Source organism: Dermacentor silvarum, chromosome 8, assembly GCF_013339745.2.
Source record: "Dermacentor silvarum isolate Dsil-2018 chromosome 8, BIME_Dsil_1.4, whole genome shotgun sequence".
In the NCBI taxonomy this organism is placed as follows: domain Eukaryota; kingdom Metazoa; phylum Arthropoda; class Arachnida; order Ixodida; family Ixodidae; genus Dermacentor; species Dermacentor silvarum.
This window is the reverse complement of record NC_051161.1, coordinates 144464035-144484281: the sequence shown is the minus strand read 5'-3', so window position 1 is coordinate 144484281 and position 20247 is coordinate 144464035. Positions and strand designations below refer to the sequence as shown.

The 20247-nt window shown below is 50.1% G+C and overlaps 1 protein-coding gene across 1 annotated transcript in view; it reads left to right on the top strand.

The window, feature by feature from the left end:
- The window catches only part of LOC119461744 (uncharacterized), a 124527-nt gene that overhangs the window by 76654 nt on the left and 27626 nt on the right, over window positions 1–20247 (top strand). Inside the window, exon 4 of the mRNA XM_049672994.1 lies at window positions 5993–6096. Coding sequence (XP_049528951.1) covers window positions 5993–6096 — 104 coding nt within the window. The remainder of the gene's footprint in view (window positions 1–5992; window positions 6097–20247) is intronic.

The following is a 20247-nucleotide window of genomic DNA, read 5'->3' as shown; positions in this document are numbered from 1 at the left end:
CGGCTTCCCCAACACCGCTGCAACGTCTTCGTGTGAAGAGCGGCCGCAATCTAACCTTTCGCAGCCGTCGGCCGAATTGACGAGGATTTTCCGCCACGAAATCGAGGCAATGGCTCCCGCTAACCTCTTTACCAGCTCTAACGCCGGCGACTCGAGCACACCGGTAGTTTCACTTGTCCAAGCCATCGGGCGAAACGAACTCACAAATCTCGGGGTTCACACTGTTTGCGCCGTTGTTAGCCCTACATCCGCTTTCGGGGCCCCGACATCGTTCCCTCGGTATCCACGGTTCGCTCCATGATCGCGGAACCCTGCTTATTGGCGAACTGAAGACGATCGGCCTATCTGCTTTAACTGCCGCCGTTTCGGGCACGTTTCTCGCTACTGTCACAACCGCTGGTTGTTCCCGCCACGTACTCCATCCTTTGGCCATGCTCGCCGCCTTGATCGCTGCCCTTTTGAGCCACTATCTGCGGTACAGCCCTACAATCCTGACGCTGCCACGACATGGTCCAGCCGCTCGCCGTCACCTAGAGGTCACCAGTCGCGCGTTCGCAACCGTACCGCCGTCCGTCCTCCCGCCACCTCGGCGCGCCCCGTCGCCGAGCAACCGTGGCTCCTTCACTCTGGAAAAATAAACGATGCAGCGCCTGGAGGTAGCTCTGCATCTATGACTCTGCCACAAAACCCTCTAGTTACTCTGGCGACTTGACACTGTGTGTTGGACGTCGCCGTTGATGGCGTGACGATTTCTGCACTTTTCGACACCGGGGCTCATATTTCTGCCATGAGCTCTGCTCTTCACCGTCGCCTAAAAAAGGTGGTCCACCTGCTGCTTCCCACGTTGTACGAGTGGCCGAGGGAGGAACTCCCACCATCCTTGGCATGTGCACCGTCCGCGTCACAATCGCCAGTTACCCTACTACTGTTTTATTTGCCGTTCTTGACCAATGTCCGTACGACGTTATACTTGGTGTGGACTTTCTCGCAAATCATTCTGCCCTAATTGACTCTGCAACTGGCCTTCTGCAGCTCGAACTACTTCACCTAGCCGATGCCCCAACCACCCCTTCGGCACGTCTCTGCTCTCTCGACTATGTGCGCATGCCCCCGCAAGCCGCCATGTATATCACTATGGTCTCGAGCCCTCCTGTCGCTGATGGCACTTACGTGCTGTCACCGGCAACAGACGTTCTGCTCGCCAGGAACGTCACCGTGCCTAACACCCTCGTGACTGTCTCCGGCAACCACATCGCATTCCTATTTTAAATTTCAGCGCCTCTCCTCAACTGATTCATGCAGGCATGTCACTCGCCGCCATCCCAGCTGCCGAAGACTGCGAAATTTGCGCGTTGGATCCCACCAGTCCCTCCAGTTCGTCCTTCATTTGCACCACAAGCAGTTCGCCGCGCGATGTATTTATCGGAATGATGCCTGCTGACCTTCCTTCTGATCAAGCTACTCACTTTCGCCGCTTCCTGGAGTCTTACCACGACATTTTCGACTTAGACGATCGTTCTCTGAGCCAAACGTCAGTTGTCCAACATCGCATTGACACATGGAACGCGGGCCCTATCCGCCGCCGTCCCTATCCTGTCTCCCTCGCCGAACGTCGTGTGATCCAAGGCGAAGTTTACAAAACGCTCACAAAAGGCGTTATTGAACCTTCTCCCTGTCCGTGGGCGTCCCCTGTGGTGCTAGTAAAAAATAAGGACGGCAGCTGGCGCTTTTGTGTTGACTACCGACGCTTGAACAACATCACACGCAAGGACGCCTACCCCCTGCCCCGAATCGATGCCGCTATGGACTGCCTCCTCGACACCACGTACTTTTCCTCCATCGACCTACGCTCCGGATACTGGCAGATTACCATTGATGCCATGGACCGTGCAAAGACTGCATTCGTCACACTAGATGGACTTTACCAATTCAAGGTTATGCCTTTTGGATTGTGTAATGTCCCCGCAACCTTCGAGCGAATTATGGATTCTCTCCTTCGGGGCTATAAGTGGTCTACGTGTTTATGCTATCTAGATGACGTGATTGTGTTTTCGCCTACTTTTGAGGACCACCTAGCCCGCCTGTCAGCCATTCTCGATGTGTTTCGCCGCGCTGGCCTACAACTTAACTCCTCCAAGTGTCGTTTCGCGCGGCTTCACATCACCGTTCTCGGTCACCTTGTTAGTGCTAGCGGTGTCCAACCTGACCCCGACAAGGTGCGTACCGGTGCTAGTTCGCACCGATGCTACAGGGTTCGCACCGATGCTAGTGGCCATGGCATAGGTGCAGTACTCGCTTAACGCCAGATCGACCAGGACCGTGTCATTGCCTACGCCAGCCGCCTTCTCTCGTCGTCGGAGCGGAATTATTCAATAACTGAGCGCGAATGCCTGGATTTGGTCTGGGCTGTGGCAAAATTCCGCCCTTATTTTCCCAAACGTTTTGCGTTGTCACGGACCACCATGCCCTTTCCTGGCTCTCGTCGCTGAAGGATCCTACAGGAAGGCTTGGGCGCTGGGAGTTACGACTACAGGAGTACGCCTTTGACGTGCTCTACAAATCTGGCCGGATGCACCAAGATGCTGACTGTTTATCACGCTACCCTGTCGACCCTCCCGACACCGGCGAACGTGATACCGGTGACATCGTCATGGCTATTGCAGATCTGGCCAACATACGCGCTGAACAGCAAAGTGACGACACGTTACGATTCATAATTGGCCGCCTCCATTCTCGTAAGCCCGACCCATCGCTTCGTCTGTTTGAGCTTCACGACGATATTCTTTATCGTCGTAGTACCACTCCCGACGGCCCAGAGCTTCTGCTTGTTCTACCCAAGCATCTTCGTACTGCTGTTCTCAAAGAACTCCACCATGCGCCGACCACTGGCCATCTTGGGGTATCCCGGAGATACGATCGCGTGCGGCGCCGGTCTTTCTGGCCGGGGCTGAACCGATCTGTTCGACGCTACGTTGCTGCGTGTGACCTTTGTCAGCGACGTAAATGGCCCTCAGGGTTGCCTGCAGGCCTTCTGCATCCTATTCACATACCCCTGGAGCAATTCTACCGCGTCGGTCTCGACCTCCTCGGTCCATTTCCTACATCTGCTTCAACGAACAAGTGGATTGCAGTTGCGACCGACTAGGCTACGCGTTTTCCCATCACGCGAGCTTTGCCGACTAGTTGCGCCACTGACGTCGCCGATTTCCTCCTGCATGACGTCATCCTTCGTCATGGTGCTCCTCGGCAACTGCTCACAAACCGAGGCCGCTATTTCTTGTCGAAAGTTGTGAATGGTCTCCTTCTTTCCTGTTCTGTGGAGCACAAGCTCACTACTGCGCACCACCCGCAGATCAACGGGCTCACCGAAAGGCTGAACCGCACCTTAACCGATATGCTGTCGATGTAGGTGTCTGACGATCATCGGGACTGGGACAGCGCTTCGCCATACGTCACGTTCGCGTACAACTCCTCCCGTCACGACACCGCCGGTTTTTCGCCGTTTTACATCCTGTATGGTCACCACCCTGCATTGCCTTTTGACGCGCTCCTACCTTCTGTTCCACAACATACCACGGAGTATGCCCGCGATGCTGCGGCGCGAGCTCATCTGGCACGTCAGATAGCTCATGAGCGACTATCCGACTCACAATTATGCCAAAAGGACCGTTATGACCGCAGCCACCGGCACCTCTGCTTTTCTCCGGGATCTCTTGTCCTTCTCTGGACCCCTTCTCGTCGCGTCGGTCTCTCCGAAAATCTTTTATCGCGTTACACCGGACCTTACAAGGTCTTACGGCAACTTAGTGACGTGAACTATGAAATCACCCCACTGAACAGTTCTTCACCATATACCCTGCCATCTCGTGACGTCGTGCACGTATCCCGACTGAAGCCGTACTTTTCCTTCACGTCCTCTTATAATTAGTCTGCGCCGAGGCGGCGCTCAGCCCGCCAGGGCGGTTAAATGTTAGGGTCCGCCTCCTTGCATTAAGGAAGAAGACGACGATCGCCGGGGGACGCTGCGCGTGTTCAGCCATCTTGGCCATCTCTGTCATCCGTCCCTGTATATAAATCCTGTCCCTCTTTTATCTATTTGACGCCCCGTCACAATATATATTAAAAAAGTTGCAGTGGCTTAGCTCGGCTATGCCAGGATATACGTAGCGTTAGCAAAGTTCAGCTGATTATTCTTAGCTTTCCTGGTTGTCTCCTACGCTCAACCGCTAATTGCCAGGCAACTACTTCGGGATCCGATGAGTCAAGCTTCTCCGTTCTTCTGCGCTGTTGAGCAGCATTTGCGCTCTCCTTCTCCATGGCTATACCACACTGGCAAACGCCAGTCAGAAGCGCAGCGGCTCCAGCGCAGTGTCAGAAGGCGACTGCACAGCGAGCGCGCGCCGGCGCCAGTGCGTCTACCACGGCTACGACGTCACTCCTCTGGAATGCGCAGACCGGCGGCGGTGAGTCGCGCGCGTCGGCGGAGGAGTGCGCGAGAGGTGCCGGCTCCGGTGGCTACGGTGCGCAAGCCGTGTGACATCACTGATCCTTGCGCATGCGCAGCACGGCTCTTGATGTGCCGCGCGAAACGGGCTTGGCTAGGCCAGTGTAGCTAACGCTACAAAATCTCATTAGTGAACTTTAGTTGGTTAATCAATTATGCATTTCGACTGTTCGTGAAAGTAATGTCCGCCTCTACGATCATCGGGACTGGGACAGCGCTTTGCCATACGTCACGTTCGCGTACCACTCCTCCCGTCACGACACTGCCGGTTTTTCGCCGTTTTAAATCCTCTATGGTCACCACCCTGCATTGCCTTTTGACACGCTCCTACCTTCTGTTCCACAACATACCACTGGAGTATGCCCGCGATGCTGCGGCGCGAGCCCATCTGGCACGTCAGATAGCTCATGAGCGACTATCCGACTCACAATTATGCCAAAAGGACCGTTATGACCGCAGCCACCGGCACATCTGCTTTTCTCCCGGATCTCTTGTCCTTCTCTGGACCCCTTCTCGTCGCGTCGGTCTCTCCGAAAAGCTTTTATCGCGTTACGTTTTATCGTATTAGTTTTCTAGCTTAAAGACTAGAATTCTATCTGCCACAGGAGATTTTTAGGAAATGCATAAAATCTAAACATCTCTCTGTACGCCTATCTATTCTCCTGAGATCCGAACACAACTATTTGATATAATCCCTATTCAAGGTGGGCTTTATTGTCTACTGTTATGTTATGAACTTGAAAAACTGTTTTTAAAACACGTTCGACCAGATCATGGCTCTGCGGATGGTTTATTTACCGATGTTGTGGAATGCTGTATACCAAATGAAGTCAGTGTGCAAACTCGTGCGATATGAAGGAGGGGCTACGGTCAGTGACCATACGGCGAGAAGCACTGGAGGTAATCTTGGAAGTCATGTGCTGTGGGTGCAAATGTTACGTTCGCCAAGGGCTGATGGTTTCTTGTGCGCTGTGTGCTTCTGCGCCGATATTGAGCTTAAGCGGGGGGCAGCCTGAAGGGCAATTCGCTCGCCGCTGATGCCGCTCTTCATCGCGCCAGGGTTGTCATAACGTGTTGGTGGTCATCGAGCCAGATCTACTGGTTGCGCGTGCAACCGTGATACCATGCTTGGTAACGTAATTAGCAAGCGAATGTACAGGGTCGACCACAACACCTCATTAGTATTCAAGCCGGGAAAACTACAGCGTTTATTCTACTTCACGAGTGAAATGTTCGTTATACGATGTGTAATCATGGTGTCGATAAACACAATAATGATTTTTCGAATCATGTGCTGAACATCAGCTTCTATGAGGTGTTGAATACTAATGAGGTGTTCACCTTAGATGTGGTCGACCCTGTACACTGCAATTTCAAGGACCAATGAAACAACGAGCCTTCCTTCATGTTGTAGAATAATTTGCTGTCACAACCAGTGCTTGGTTCTCGGGCGAAACGGCATCCTTTTTTATTTTTATCTGTGCGCAGGTGAAGTTTTGTATCAAGTTCAAGATAGTGGGGCCACCTTCATCCTGACAGAGAAACAAAACGTTGAGAAGATTTTGAACATTCACCAGACTTGTCGTTTTAAGGTGAGTGCCCCGATATTCTACAGGATTTCTTGTTACATGGAATTTTGTTGACAACTAGCCTATACAATCCGTTCTTATACAGCGAAGCTGTACGTGTACCTCTCGTTGGATGGAAACTTTCGTGGCGTAAACACAAACCGCCGTACCCCGTACCGGCTGTGTGATAGCTTTGCCGAGCTGGGGGAGAGACAGCTGAGAAACAGGGAAATCAGAGTGTAAAAATAGCATCGGGCAGCATAGCGGATGCCAGGTGGAGAGGAGTGAGGCATTCGATGCGTATAGAGCTGCTGCCGACGACGATGGCGTTTCCTAGCGTTCGCACCGAACGCGCCTGGCGTCCGTTGACTGCAGTCGACGCCTCTGGCGGCGGCCCGGCAGGTTTCGTATATATGTATATATATATATACTTCGTGACGTCACCACGCTTTCATATATAAAAGGGAGACCCGTTTAGTAATCCATTCAGTTCATTCTAAGACTGCCATGGATAGACCAAAAAAAAATGGCAGCAGATCCACGAGGTGAATGATGATGAGTGGGCGAAGCTCCGGAGGGAATCATCGGATCTCCCGCTTAAGGGGACGCTAGCACAAACGCGTTAGAAACGTGCAGTACTCTTTAAAGCTAAGGTGCAGGGGAGGGAGAACGATGAACAGCAGACACTCTATTACGCAGATTTCTGTTATACAAGTCATCGCCTCTCTTCGCGGCCTAAGCTTTTTCGACACGGATCATAATTAGGCTTCCGTATAGTTGCCGTTGACCTCAGTCATTTCATAATATTCATAATAAGAACATACACTATAGGTCAGTTTTCTTAAAGCAGGCTCCACATTTTGCAGATTGCCGTGCATTGGTCGCCCTTACAGTTCTGCACCGGTAGGACATCCTCTGAATTATTTGGTCCTTTTAAGGCGCTAAAGCACGGTCACAAACGAGGAGAAATATATTCCAGTATTCTCGGTAGAAGATTGCATAAAGCGATAAAATGACAAGAAATCTAATCAGGTTGTGTACAACTTTGTTCACAAGTGGTGGGTGCTTTTGTCTTACGTATTTTTGTAATGGGTCGCAACGATTGAATATCATAATGATAGTCATGATGATCGTTCTATTTTCGTTTCTTGTGTATTCTGAATTCTTATTCCAATGGTGAATTCACGCACGTTGAACACTACGCTTTTATGTTCGAGTCAGCGCTCAAGATACTGGGGGACGGCTGGGAACAAATGCTCGAGAAATTCTCGACAACACAAACAAACAGAATTAGATGGCCAAAACAAGCCCTGAGTGGTTCAACATCAATCAAAACATACTTGTGTAATTGCATCCTAGTTGTTGTGCACAAACTACAAGAAAGTCTCAAAGAAACGGAGGACACCAGCTGTTGCTCTAATAATGTCCATGAGAAATATTGATTGAAGATTGCAGTTTTTTTAAGTGCCACAAAATAAGAAATTCGTACGTTTGGGCAGTCAGTTTCATTATATAGACTACCCTCAGGGATCTACTCTTGAGGGTTTTGTCTCAATCATTCATTGTCAGACAGGGAAGCGCCTGTCCCATCCAAGTGTGTGTGTGTTCTTGTGGTAGTCTGCTTTACACAATTACCGAGACAGTTATCGACATACACCAACTATTCACTATTCAAGCAACATCTTCTTGTAAAGCGTGATCTATTTTACTCCGAAGCGCAGAGTTTCGCTCGAAAGCCAAGCTCTGACAACAACCATGAAGAACGCTCATATGACGAATAGTTCCGGTAAGAACGGATGAGTCGCTGGTCTATAACTGCAATATACCTAAGAGCATAAATGGAAGGCTCTACTCATTGTCCCACTGCTACATTTCAGGAAGGTCTACGTAGAGTGTTAACATATTGCGGCGAATAACCATCTATGAAAAACAGCCACTATGTTGACGGTGAAAACATCTTTATAAACAATAATGACTTTGGAGCTCTAGGAAGGCATGGGGCAAAGTATCTCCCATCTCATATTACGGAGCATGGAGCCGCCGTGCGCGAGAATTCAGGCGCCGCGACGGCGGTGGGGCTTCATTGGATCCGGAGGAGCTCGGCCACAGCGATCCCCTATTAACCTTCCATGAGATCGCCACCGACTATAAAGAGGAAGGAAGGCTCTTCCCGCCTCCACACACAAATCTATGTAGATCACAATCGATCACGCTTAGAATGCTTCAGACGCTGTCATATCCCTCGCGAGGTTTCCTAAGCAAGATTAACGCAGAAATTGACCCACAGTGCCCGGATTGTGGGGAGGAGTTTAGCACTCTAGCTCATATGCTCTGGCAGTGTCCTGCGTTACGGGATACGTCATTCACCAGCGAACAGGACTGGTACGAGGCCATCTCTACTACGGAACTCAAGCTCCAGTCCGTGGCCGTCCAGAGGGCCCGTGAAAGAGCGGAGAGGCTTGGCCTCCCGATTCCGACATGGGAGAAGCCAGCGGCGAACCGGGAGCCCCAACGGTCTCCGCCGGCTAGTCCCTCAGGACCTCATTAAAATTCATTGTTTGTCTGTCTGTTTGTCGAAGAGCGTGGTTAGATCGATATCACTTAGAGGGGTTGAGAAGCAGTCATTATCAAGAGTGTCGTAACCATTAACTCTTGTAGCGTGCTTTCTGCCCGTTTTCCTCGTCGCATCAGGTGACTGACTGGTCATCGTCGCGCTAACGGTGACATCACAGGAAGACGAAAAGCCAGAGCGCGCGCTCAGGGCAAGTGTACGGGTCACTTGGTTGTTGACATTATGGCAAATTATTGCCCATGGTGCTGAGTGTTCACGCACCGATATTGCATCCGACAACATGACAAGACCAACATATCTTTAGTGAGCAGCGATGCTCCCAAGCTTTCTCCGAGACGCGCTATAGAAGTGCGTGTTGTGCGCGACTTCCAATACGTATTGGTGACGCCACATATATACTTTATGTTGAACTCGGTTTTACTTGTCTCCGTGCAACAATATTCTTGGAACATATATGATAGAGTACACAGAGGTCAGTTCACAGCCGTAGCTCAGCGCAAAGTTACGAGAGTCGGCTGCGTGGTTCAATCTCCACTCAAGGGCACCCACTGATATATATAAGAAAGTAATAGAGCGAAATTTTACGTGAGTTGGTTCCAGTGCCGCGCTCGTCCTCTCGTCGCAGTTTGCGCTCATAACATTTATTACAAGCTATAAGACAGGTGAAAGCAGCCCCCCCGGCCAGGTGTCTGGCTTTGGAGAGGTGCACTGCTCGGAAGAGGATCGTAGAGACTGCTATGCTTGCGGTAGAAAAAAAAAAATGAAAAAGGGTGACACACATCTCTCAAAAACGTTCGTAGCAAGAATTTTCGCATCGGGCGTTCAAGGAACTGCCGAGGCTGTGATGCCCTTGGGTAGGATTGTGTTTTGAGACTTGCTGCCCATTAATGGCGAAGCAACCGGCCGGCAGAGCTTTTCAACCTATTTCGCTGGTTGACGCCTGGTGGCAGCTTCCGTGTGCCTCCCAGTGGCCTCGGATATGCTTTAGCAGAAAGCCGTTTCTCGATGGACAAGAGACGCCCAGAGACCTCTGAAATATCCCTCGGGTGCACTGTTGAGATCCCAGTACCTTCGGCTTGGGGTGTCCAAATAGTATTTTTCAGGCAGAATCGAATACAAATTGAATAATGCGAGAAGCAAATCAAATCGAATATCGAAACTTTTCAAGGTTTTTTTATCATAATTAATAAACAGCAGTTATCACCACTAATATAAAAGCTGTGGCTAAAGGTACTTCCGATGTCTCCCTCCGACTTTCTTGACAGGTAAACTCGTGAGCAAAATCATACGGACCACAGGGTAGCCGAAAAAACTGAATTTCTTCGTAATTAACTAGTATAAACTAGAATTAATGGGCACATTGAAAAGCTCGCAATCCCAGGTTTGGACTGCAGTCCTAAATTTGAAATTGCGTTCACAGGCAGAGTAAAAAATCGGCTTTATCGCGCAACCCATCGGCATGTATACGTTTGCTCACGGGTGTACGTCAGACGTATCCGGCCATGTTTTTATGGGGGTACGTGCGACGTTTCCCATTGGTTTTTCCATGTCTCACGTTGGGAGACGCAGGGCCATAAGCACGTTGAACGCCTAAATACATGTTTCCCTCACGTCAGCGCTTATTCGGTGTGTGTTCTGGTGCAACTTGTCTGTTTCGGTGTAGCCCGCACTGATCCGCGTGCTGATCATTGCAATAAGAATTGCCGCATCTGCTTATACATAGCGTTGATGCGCCCCTTTCACACCAAGAAAAGCGCATTTGATCCGTTGCCTGAAAGATGTCAAGGTCGATACAGTCATCTACAAATTAGGAAAATGATTAACTAACCAAATAAGGCAAGAACAATTCTTCTCCAAGCACTTAACTGCATGCTCGTCAAGTCATCTTAAGTTTTAGTTCGCGAACAGGTGCGGCTGAGCCTGGTCGTACCGTAGTCATTTTTTAGCCTTGAAGTAGTTATTTCTTGACGATTCTTGAAAAGACTGTTTCAATCATACCGGTGCAGATAGCTTTGAGATAAAAACTTTAACACTGGTAGGATGAGTTACGGCGTCGTACAAGACGTCGTGGCTCTGCGTACGGTTAAAAGCATTTTTCGCTCGGTCCATATACCGGGTGTTTCACTTAACTTGCGCCAAACATAAAAAATATGCAAATGCTACGTAGCTAGACAGAACCAAGGTAATGTTGCTTGCCGTCGCTTGGAGACACTGAGATTATTTTTTGCATTCCGCCTTATTAGGTAATTAGTTTTAGTTATTATTCAACTTCTCAGTTATACATCATTAGATTAAAAGTGTCAAAGTGAAAATTGTAGAGCAACATGAGAAACTCCCGATAGAGCTATCTCCTTGCTCAATACGTGCTACATAAAAGTGTTTTTCCGAGCAGTGAAAGAAGACACGCAAAATTGCCGCGCGACTGGCCGCTCTAGGCACTTTGCGTGTGTTCGTGGGCTTCCTTCACTCTTGGAAAAACACTTCTATGTAGGACGTATTGAGCAGGAAATAGCTCCATCGGGATTTTCTCATGTTGCTCTCCAATTTTCTCATTGACACGTTTCATATAATTATAATAGGCTATCGCAAGTTGGCTGCTTTGTTAGCGTTGCCCGTAAATCTCGGATTGCTACGATGGTTGGGTTGCTTAGCAACTGAATAATTTTCTTTGTGCTGTTGCAAAAAAGGGAACATGGAACTCTGTCGTGGCGAAACCATTTTCACCGCTTACAGTTGAGAAGGCGTGACGACACGAAACAGGGTGCCTTCACTGCTGCCGGACTGCCACACGCATCGAACCGCCGGGTCACGCGCTTAAGCAAGTTTATTGCGCCGATCTGGGATGCGCTACAGAGCACACGCAAAAGCAGTGGAGTAAACTTATTGTAGATATAGCGCGTCAAGGCAACTAATACATGTGACCCGACGGTGCTTCACATCCGGTTGTCGAGCGTTAGTGAGGACGCGTGCCGCTTGCTGTCTTATGCCATTATCAGATCTAAGCGGCAAAAATGTTTACGCCGTCAAACACACAGCCACATAAGACAAAATTGAAAGATAACCAAATTAAAGAAAGTTTTCACCGGGAACCTAACATTGGAACACAGTGTGTGAGGCAGACGCTAACGCAAATCCACCGTGAAAGCTTGAGCAGCTGCTTCTCTAGTTGTAGTATTAAACCACTGCCTAAAATGTGCATTGTTTTATTGCGATAGCAATTATATGGACACTTCAACCGGATTTCTGCCGTCGGCGTCGCCGTCGTCGTCGCCGTCACCGTCGCCGTGTGGTTCCGTATAGATAAAATCTTCGCCGCTTGCCGTATGCCCCAGCGGAAGCGTGCGGGGACGCGCGCTATCACGGAGAGCGAACACACTAAATCTCCCACGCGCAAGCAAGGAAGCGGAAAGCCAGCGCCGGAGGGAGCAGGGGGGGGGGGGGGCACTTCTCTGCCAACAACCGCGCTCATCGCTCGTCCGCACAGTCTCTTATCTCTCCCACGCGCACGCAAGGAAGCGGGAAGCCAGCGCCGGAGGGAGCGGGAGGGGGGGGGGGCGCACTTCTACGCTGCCAACAACCGCGCTCGTCGTTCGTTCTACCGCACCGTCTCTTATCTCCACACGGCTCTGACCTTTATGCGCCGTGCATTCGCCGCTCAGTTTCCGTTGAAGCGATAGACCGCACGTACCTTCGCCCGCTGCCAGCGTTTCGACAGTCGTTGGCTGCAGTCATTCAGTGTGATCTATTCATGTTTGTTTGTGCGCGCTCACACCACGCTTGTTCATTCAGTTAGTAATAGTCAGGCCACATTTTCCAACGCACGCTACACATGCAATGCTGTCGAGATCGGCAGTGCAGCACTACAGGTGTGTCCCTTCGCACGCGCTGCCCACGGTAAGCGCTTCTCATCAACACCACCGTTTCACACGCGCCTTCTCGTGGTCATCGAGTCTCTCTTCATGTCGGTCTACTTACGCCGCAGCACACCTGCTTATTTAATCAGCTCATGTTTACTACAATTCATATTGCTACCAAGGCCGCTCACCTTACTTCGTATGACATTGCTGTGTTGCTATCGCATTCATTGATTCGCCCTTAGGGCGAAACTGGGACATTTTTTTGTTGATTTTGACGTTTCGAAGGCCGATTCTTGCGCAGTTTATGTACATTCTGCTCTAACTTTTATTGCGATAGCAGTTATATGGACACATTTCTGCCATCGGCGTCGCCGTCGTCGTCGCCGTCGCCGTGAGGTTCCGTATAGATTCCAAGGCTGATAAAATCGTCGCCGCGGGCCGTATGCGCAAGCGAACGCGCGCGGGGGACGCGCGCTGTCACGGAGGGCGAATCCCCCCCCCGCGCTATCACGGAGAGCGAACGCTCGGCGGAAAGCAAACGTGACCATCGCGCAAAAGACCGGAGGGGGGGGGGGGAGGCGGGGCGGCGCTGTGCTCCGGCACCAAAGGCGTATCTTGCCACTCAATCTCCCACGCGAAAGAAACAAAGCGGGAAAAGGGGGGAGGGGGGGGGGGCAGCTTTTCCTCTGACGACAACTTCTCCGCTTTGCCCGGGGATGCCGGTCGTCCGCACCATCTCTTATCTCCACACGGCTCTGACCTTTCTATGCGCTGTGCATTCGCCGCTCAGTTTCCGTTAAAGCGATAGACCGCGCGAACCTGCGCTTGCAGCCAGCGTTCTGACAGTCGTTGGCTGCGGTCATTCAGTGTGATCTATTCATGTTTGCTTGTGCGCGCTGAAACCACGATTGTTAATTCAGTTAGTAAGCCAATGTGTCCAAGTTTATGCAGCCGATAAAACTACTGTCCCTACCCCGAATAGCTCTCTACTAATTTGCTATCGCAATCGATGCTTCGCCTTTCGGGCGAAACTGCGACATTTTTTTATTATATACTGTATTTCACGCTTAGAGCTACTTCTAATTAAACACCCTCTCTTGTTCTAATAGCGAACTCTACGCCGCTCTATATTGATTGCCGTCGAATCGCACTACGGCGCTACCTCTTCTTGTATTCGCGCATGTGATGACTGGAAGGTATGCGTGTATGATATGCAGCTCTATACGTATTTTAACCCCTGTATTCTCAAGGCAATGCGATGCTTCACCGAATGCGGTTGCGGAAGAGTGTTCTCCTTATGGATCCGCCGTTGATCCGCATTTTTAGGGCGACAAACTGGATTATTCGAGCGTACGCCGGACGTTCCTTTATACACTTTGTAGTGCACAACAATGCTCACATCCTAGTATTCATAACTTGAGCAAGTTCCTGCCATTCAATTGTGCATTATGAAGTGTTCTTTAATAAAAGCCCAAATGAAGCATTACTGAAAAAATCTGGAGTTTTTTTTTTCGCACACAAAGCACTTTTCGGACCGTGTAAAGGACCGCTGTACAGCTAGGAAAGAGTGGCTCCCTAAGCGACGTAACCTGCTCCACTATGTAAGTTTTCATGTTGTATCCCTATACTATGCCCTCGAGGACTAAAATTTATCCTACTTTTGCTCCAAGTTTCTGTTTTATTGTGCACACTTCACATTCTGAAATAGTGTAAAACTACTCGAAAAATATTCGTGTCTATAAATAAAATATTCGACCAAGTAGGACACTATTCAATTCGTTATTCGGAGAATTTTGAATATTTGCTCGGCGTACGAAGCTGACCCGGTGCTGCTTGGCTACCGCTGCAGAGCGCAGCATAGCCGATTTGGTGGCGAGTCATCCAGATGTAGCATCTCATAAGTTATGTGCCAGGTACGGTTGCAAAATGTATCACAAAAGTGAGCAGCGTAGTGGTTTTCGAAATTAGGCCGAAGTTGTTAGCAAGTATGCCACAGAATGAAACAGCAACGGAACTAGGGCTTATGACGCCTTTAAATCTAATATCAGAGGATAATAGGAATGATTTTACTACAAGTGGTTGCAATAAATCACCACAGAGTTGACCCATATTTGCTCATACTATAATAAGCAGTTATAGTGCTAATAAGTATATGACACAAACTAATCCCATACTCTGTCCAGTCATGGTATCATGGCAGAAATACTCTAAAGCATGGTATGAAATGCTCCGTACAGACAGTTATGATATTGAAAACCATTTACGATATGTCTACCAACCCACCACGCTGGTTGACTACTGCTATACTCCATCTCCAAAGTTCCCTTCAGCACTGTTATATAAGGCGTCGCTGCCGACTACCGAGCCATTAGAAGGTGCGTGCTTGGAGCTGCCTGAGCAAAGCAGATGAAGATGGAATAAATGGTCAGGGACTGAGTAATGTCTCCATTGAGTATTATGCACGATACAACATATTTGACGACGAGGATTTAACAGCCCATGTGCTACCGGCTTGCCCTTCATCTGTGCCTTTGATTGCTGCGTATCATCCTCTACGATGAGTATTTCGGGGCTACAACCGCCACCCCCTTTCCTGTCCTCACCTGGACGTCCTGTCATCCTACTGGAGCAATGGATTCAAACGTTCAAGAACTATATGGTGGCGTCGGGTGCGTCCGACCTACCTGCCATGCGTTGGCAGGCGATTCTGCTCAACTGCTTGGGCTTGGAAGAACAACGTATCTTCCTCACTCTGACGTTGGAGGATAACCCGTGCCTTTTGGCTTCGAGCGCCGCAGGAGGAGCGTTGACGTCTCCTGGCCCAGATGAGTTCGACCGCGCCATTGCGATGTTTGAAGACCACTACAAGAGCTCTATCAACGTCACTGCAGCGCGTCACCGTTTCCGTCGACGTGCGCAAGCCCCGGGTTAGACTGCGGTCGATTACGCCACCGTGCTACGACGTCTCGTGGAGCATGCAATTTCGGTGAGTTGGCGGACGACATGATACGCGACCAGCTCATAGAAAAACTACTAGCGAATATTAGCGCGAACGTCTTCTACTAGGAAGAGTCTCTTACGCTTTCTCGGGCCTTTACCATTGCGAGACAGCATGATCAAGTGACAAGGGAAGCGAGAGAACTTGCACGACACGAAGCACAAGTGCATCACGTTAAGACAGCATGATAGAAGAGAAAAGTACTGTGGCAGGCGCATATGCTATAAGACGCAAACTGGAAGTCGTCGAGCTTTGCAAGAGCAAGAATGCTATCGTTGTGGTTCTTTGGACCACCTTGCGAATAGCCCTCTCTGCAAAGCTAAGGCACATAAGTGTCGTAAATGTGAAAAGATTGGCCATTTGGAAAAGGTCTGCAAGTCTCTCCGAAAGGCTCAGAAAAAAGTTCAGCAGGTCGCGGAAGACGACAAAGATACAGCTGACCCGGACGATCACATAAGTGTTTGTCACATCTAGAGCCCTAAGAAGGGAATTTATGCAGTGTTGGAAATTAGAGGAACTTCCGTGTCGTTCTTTATTGACACTGGATCATCGGTTTCAATCCTAGCCGAAGAACTTTACCAACGTCATTTTGCTACTGCATTTCCTCTGACACCAACATCCGTCCAGCTCCTCGATCATTCCCCGAGTAAGTCAGCAATTCCTATAAAAGGGTGTTTCATTGCTCCAGCTACATTTCACGGCCGATGCACTCCTGTTCTTCTGTATGTTGTGCCTGGAGGAACAATGTTCTTGGTTTAGATGGTATCGCGGCTCTCGATATGAAAATTCAAGGGTCGCCGCTCAGGTGTCTGCTAATGACAGATGAAACTCCTGTGCTACCTCCTGAATTACGTTCCGAGTTCGAGCATTTGCTTGAGAAACAGCTAGGAACTTTCAAAGGTTTCACTCACCAGGTCAGAGTTCGTGCATCTCTTCAACCAAGTGGCCAGCAAGCTGAGACGACTACCACTCGTCATTCGTGAGCAAGTCTCCGCAGAAGTAGAAAAATTAGAAGCTTACGGCATCTTTGATAGCGTCGACTCTTCAGAGTGGGTCTCACCAATTGTTGTCGCCAGAGAAAAGAATGGCTCGATTCGGATGTGCGTAGACGTACGAGAGCCAAACAAACTATAGTGGTGGACAATTTTCCCCTGCCACAAAATGAGGAACTTTTGAACAGCTTGGATGGTACACGGCGATTCTCCAAGCTATATTTAGCTTCTGTATATCATCAGTTACCACTTAAGTCCAGAAAGTCGTGATATAACGACGTTTATAACGCAAGAAGGGCTATTTCGCTTCAGAGGGTTTGCTTCGGATTGGAATTGGGACCGTCAGCGTTTCAGAAGAGGATGCATGTGATCCTCAAAGGATGCGAATACGTCTTATTTTACAATGACTGACAGTATGGACGCTGCTGGGATCACTTGGTCAATTTGCGCGCTGTTTTGAAATGGCTCTCTAGCCTCAGGCTCAATCATAATGTGTTTTTGACGTCGCAGAGTTGACTTTCGTAGGTCATGTTGTCAGCGCCAAAGGGTTATTCCAAATGATGTCATCTATCGAGGCGATAACCAAGGCGCCATCACCTACAAATATCAATGAACTTCGCTCGCTGCTGGGACTTTCAGGCTTCTACTCATAGTTCATCCCGCATTTTTCTGATGTTGTGAAGCCCATGCGTGCTTTGCTTCGAGGAAATGCGCCTTTCACTTGGACTGCGGCCGCACAAAGCGGCTTGGAGCAGCTGAAAACTCAGATAACTTGTGAAGTTCTGCACCTTTTGATCTTCAGTTCCGTGTGTACGTTACAACTGATGCCTCAGGATATGAATTAGGTGCTGTACTGCAAAAGGATAACAGAACTAGAGCACTGCACGGGCTCGGGCTTACCCGAAAGCACGGGCCCGGCGCGGCCCACAGGCCGGGCCGTTTTTAGGGCAGTTTTTATTGCGATAGCAATTATATGGACACTTCAACCGGATTTCTGCCGTCGGCGTCGCCGTCGCCGTGAGGTTCCGTATAGATAAAATCTTCGCCGCGCGCCGTATGCCCCAGCGGAAGCGTGCGGGGACGCGCGCTATCACGGAGAGCGAACGCATTCAATCTCCCACGCGCAAGCAAGTAAGCGGAAAGCCAGCGCCGGAGGGAGCAGGGGAAGGGGGGCACTTCTCTGCCAACAACCGCGCTCGTCGCTCGTCCGCACAGTCTCTTATCTCTCCCACGCGCACGCAAGGAAGCGGGAAGCCAGCGCCGGAGGGAGCGGGAGGGAGGGGGGGGGGGCGCACTTCTACGCTGCCAACAACCGCGCTCGTCGTTCGTTCTACCTATTCTACCTATTCTCTTATCTCCACACGGCTCTGACCTTTATGCGCCGTGCATTCACCGCTCAGTTTCCGTTGAAGCGATAGACCGCACGTACCTTCGCCCGCTGCCAGCGTTTTGACAGTCGTTGGCTGCAGTCATTCAGTGTGATCTATTCATGTTTGTTTGTGCGCGCTCACACCACGCTTGTTCATTCAGTTAGTAATAGTCGGGCCACATTTTCCAACGCACGCTACACATGCAATGCTGCCCGGATCGGCAGTGCAGCACTACAGGTGTGTCCCTTCGCACGCGCTGCCCACGGTAAGCGCTTCTCATCAACACCACCGTTTCACACGCGCCTTCTCCTGGTCATCGAGTGTCGGTCGGTTCATGTCGGCCTCGTTACGCCGCAGCACACCTGCTTACTTAATCAGCTCATGTTTACTACAATTCATATTGCTACCAAGGCCGCTCACCTTACTTCGTATGACATTGCTGTGTTGCTATCGCATTCATTGATTCGCCCTTAGGGCGAAACTGTGACATTTTTTCACGGGCTCGGGCGGGCTCGGGCACGGTATGTGGTTTTTCACCCGTGCCCGGGCCGGGCCCGGGTATTTTGACGTGGGCCCGGGCCGGGCTCGGACTTTCTGGTGGTGCGTATGTAACATGCAGCGAGTTATCCTCGCGTGTCTCGACTCTGAAAAACCTGTTGCCTCGGCACAGCTGGAAGCTAGCAGTGCTACTGCTGTGTACTTCCCTTTTCTTCTTCTGTCGTATTTTGCGCTCTTTGAACAGAATGTAAAAGTCCCGAAAGACCGAAATCGCCTCAAACCAAACGATGCCATTGCATTCCTTACCTAAATCTATATAATTAATGCTTTCAGCGCGGTGCAAGCGCGTTCGCGACTTGCTGATTCTTCAAAGGCGAATTTGTAAAACGATGACTGGCAAGATAAGATAATTCGTTACGCGGCTGAAATATGGCACTGCGTCCATCCATGATTGTACGCATGTTCTCAACCGCCGCCTAGCAGCAGCGCATTACGCTGCACCATTGAGCGACGCGAATCTTTCTTTCTCATTTACTCGATTCATGCACTGCGCTCACGACCGGTCGTGGCTGCGCTTCGGCTATATTGTACTAGAATACGGTTGAATGGGACGAGTGGCTGAGGCTGCGCATGCTTTGCAGTGAGGCGCCCGACGTGGAAAAATACTGTGGCGGCGCTGCTACAGAAGTGGATTGGGCCGCATCAAGTCGCGGCGTTGGGAACTGCTGGCGATACTGCTCGGCAGGTTCATTCGTACTACGCGCGCTGGAATGTGCGTTCAGACCGCTCAAATGGTGTTCAATATTGCATATGACATGTATTTATGCCTTAAGAATAAATTCCTTTCATTCTCTTCTTTATTTTATTTTTTAATGCCACTCGGTGATCTTTTTTGGTCTCGGGCCGGGTTCGGGCCGGTTTCGAGCCGCGCTTGCGCCGGGCTCGGGCCTAAGGTAAAGGAGTGGCGGGCCGGGCCGGGCGGGTAACGTAGATTATTTCCGGGCCCGTACCGGGCCCGTGTCGCGCCATAAAACTTTTGGTTGGGCTCGGGCGGGCAGGCCAACGTAAGAACGGGCCTGGGCTGGGCCCGGGCTGAAAAAATTGGCCCGTGCAGTGCTCTAAACGGAACACCACTGCAAACTGTCGCGTTCTCCTCATGTACTCTGCAACCGCATGAACGGAAGTACTCAGTTGGTGAACGTAGAGACCCTTGACTACGTCTGGGCCTGCAAGCACTGACACGTTTACCTGTGGTGCCGACCTTTCATCTTACGAACAGACCACGCTGCTTTGGTTACGCTGCTTTCAAGAAAAGGCACAGGTCACTGTTCGTGAAGGAATTGCGCTCTGGTCATCACGGTTGCTGTGCTATAACTACATCATGGAGTACAGGAAGGGTAGCGAAAACGTCGTTTCTGACGCACTCTCCCGGTTGCCTCTAGAGAGTTTCATGCGCGCATGCACCCGAAGAAGAATTTATATGTCCCTATTAGTTACCATGCATGGAACTTCAAGAAGCATGTGCGGTCAATCAGGCAATCTCTCAAGTTAAGCAGTTTACCACTACTTCTTGGCCCGACAAGAAATCCTTGTCAGAAGAGCTGCTACTTTACTTTCACGTGCGATCTCAACTCTCTATCGTTAGCGACATTCTGTGCCGTGGTGTCAGGATTGTCGTGCCTACAATTTTGGACACGCCCTCTTATGGATCTGGCTCATGAGTCACACCTCGGAATAGGTCGCACCAAATGTCGTCTTAGATAGTCGGCCATTCATGGCCCATGCATGGATAATAACATAGAAGAACTTGTGCGCATGTGTGTAACTTGCCAGTCATGCGACAAATCAGCACGTACATCTGCAGCTCGAATGCAGCCCGCCACTCTTC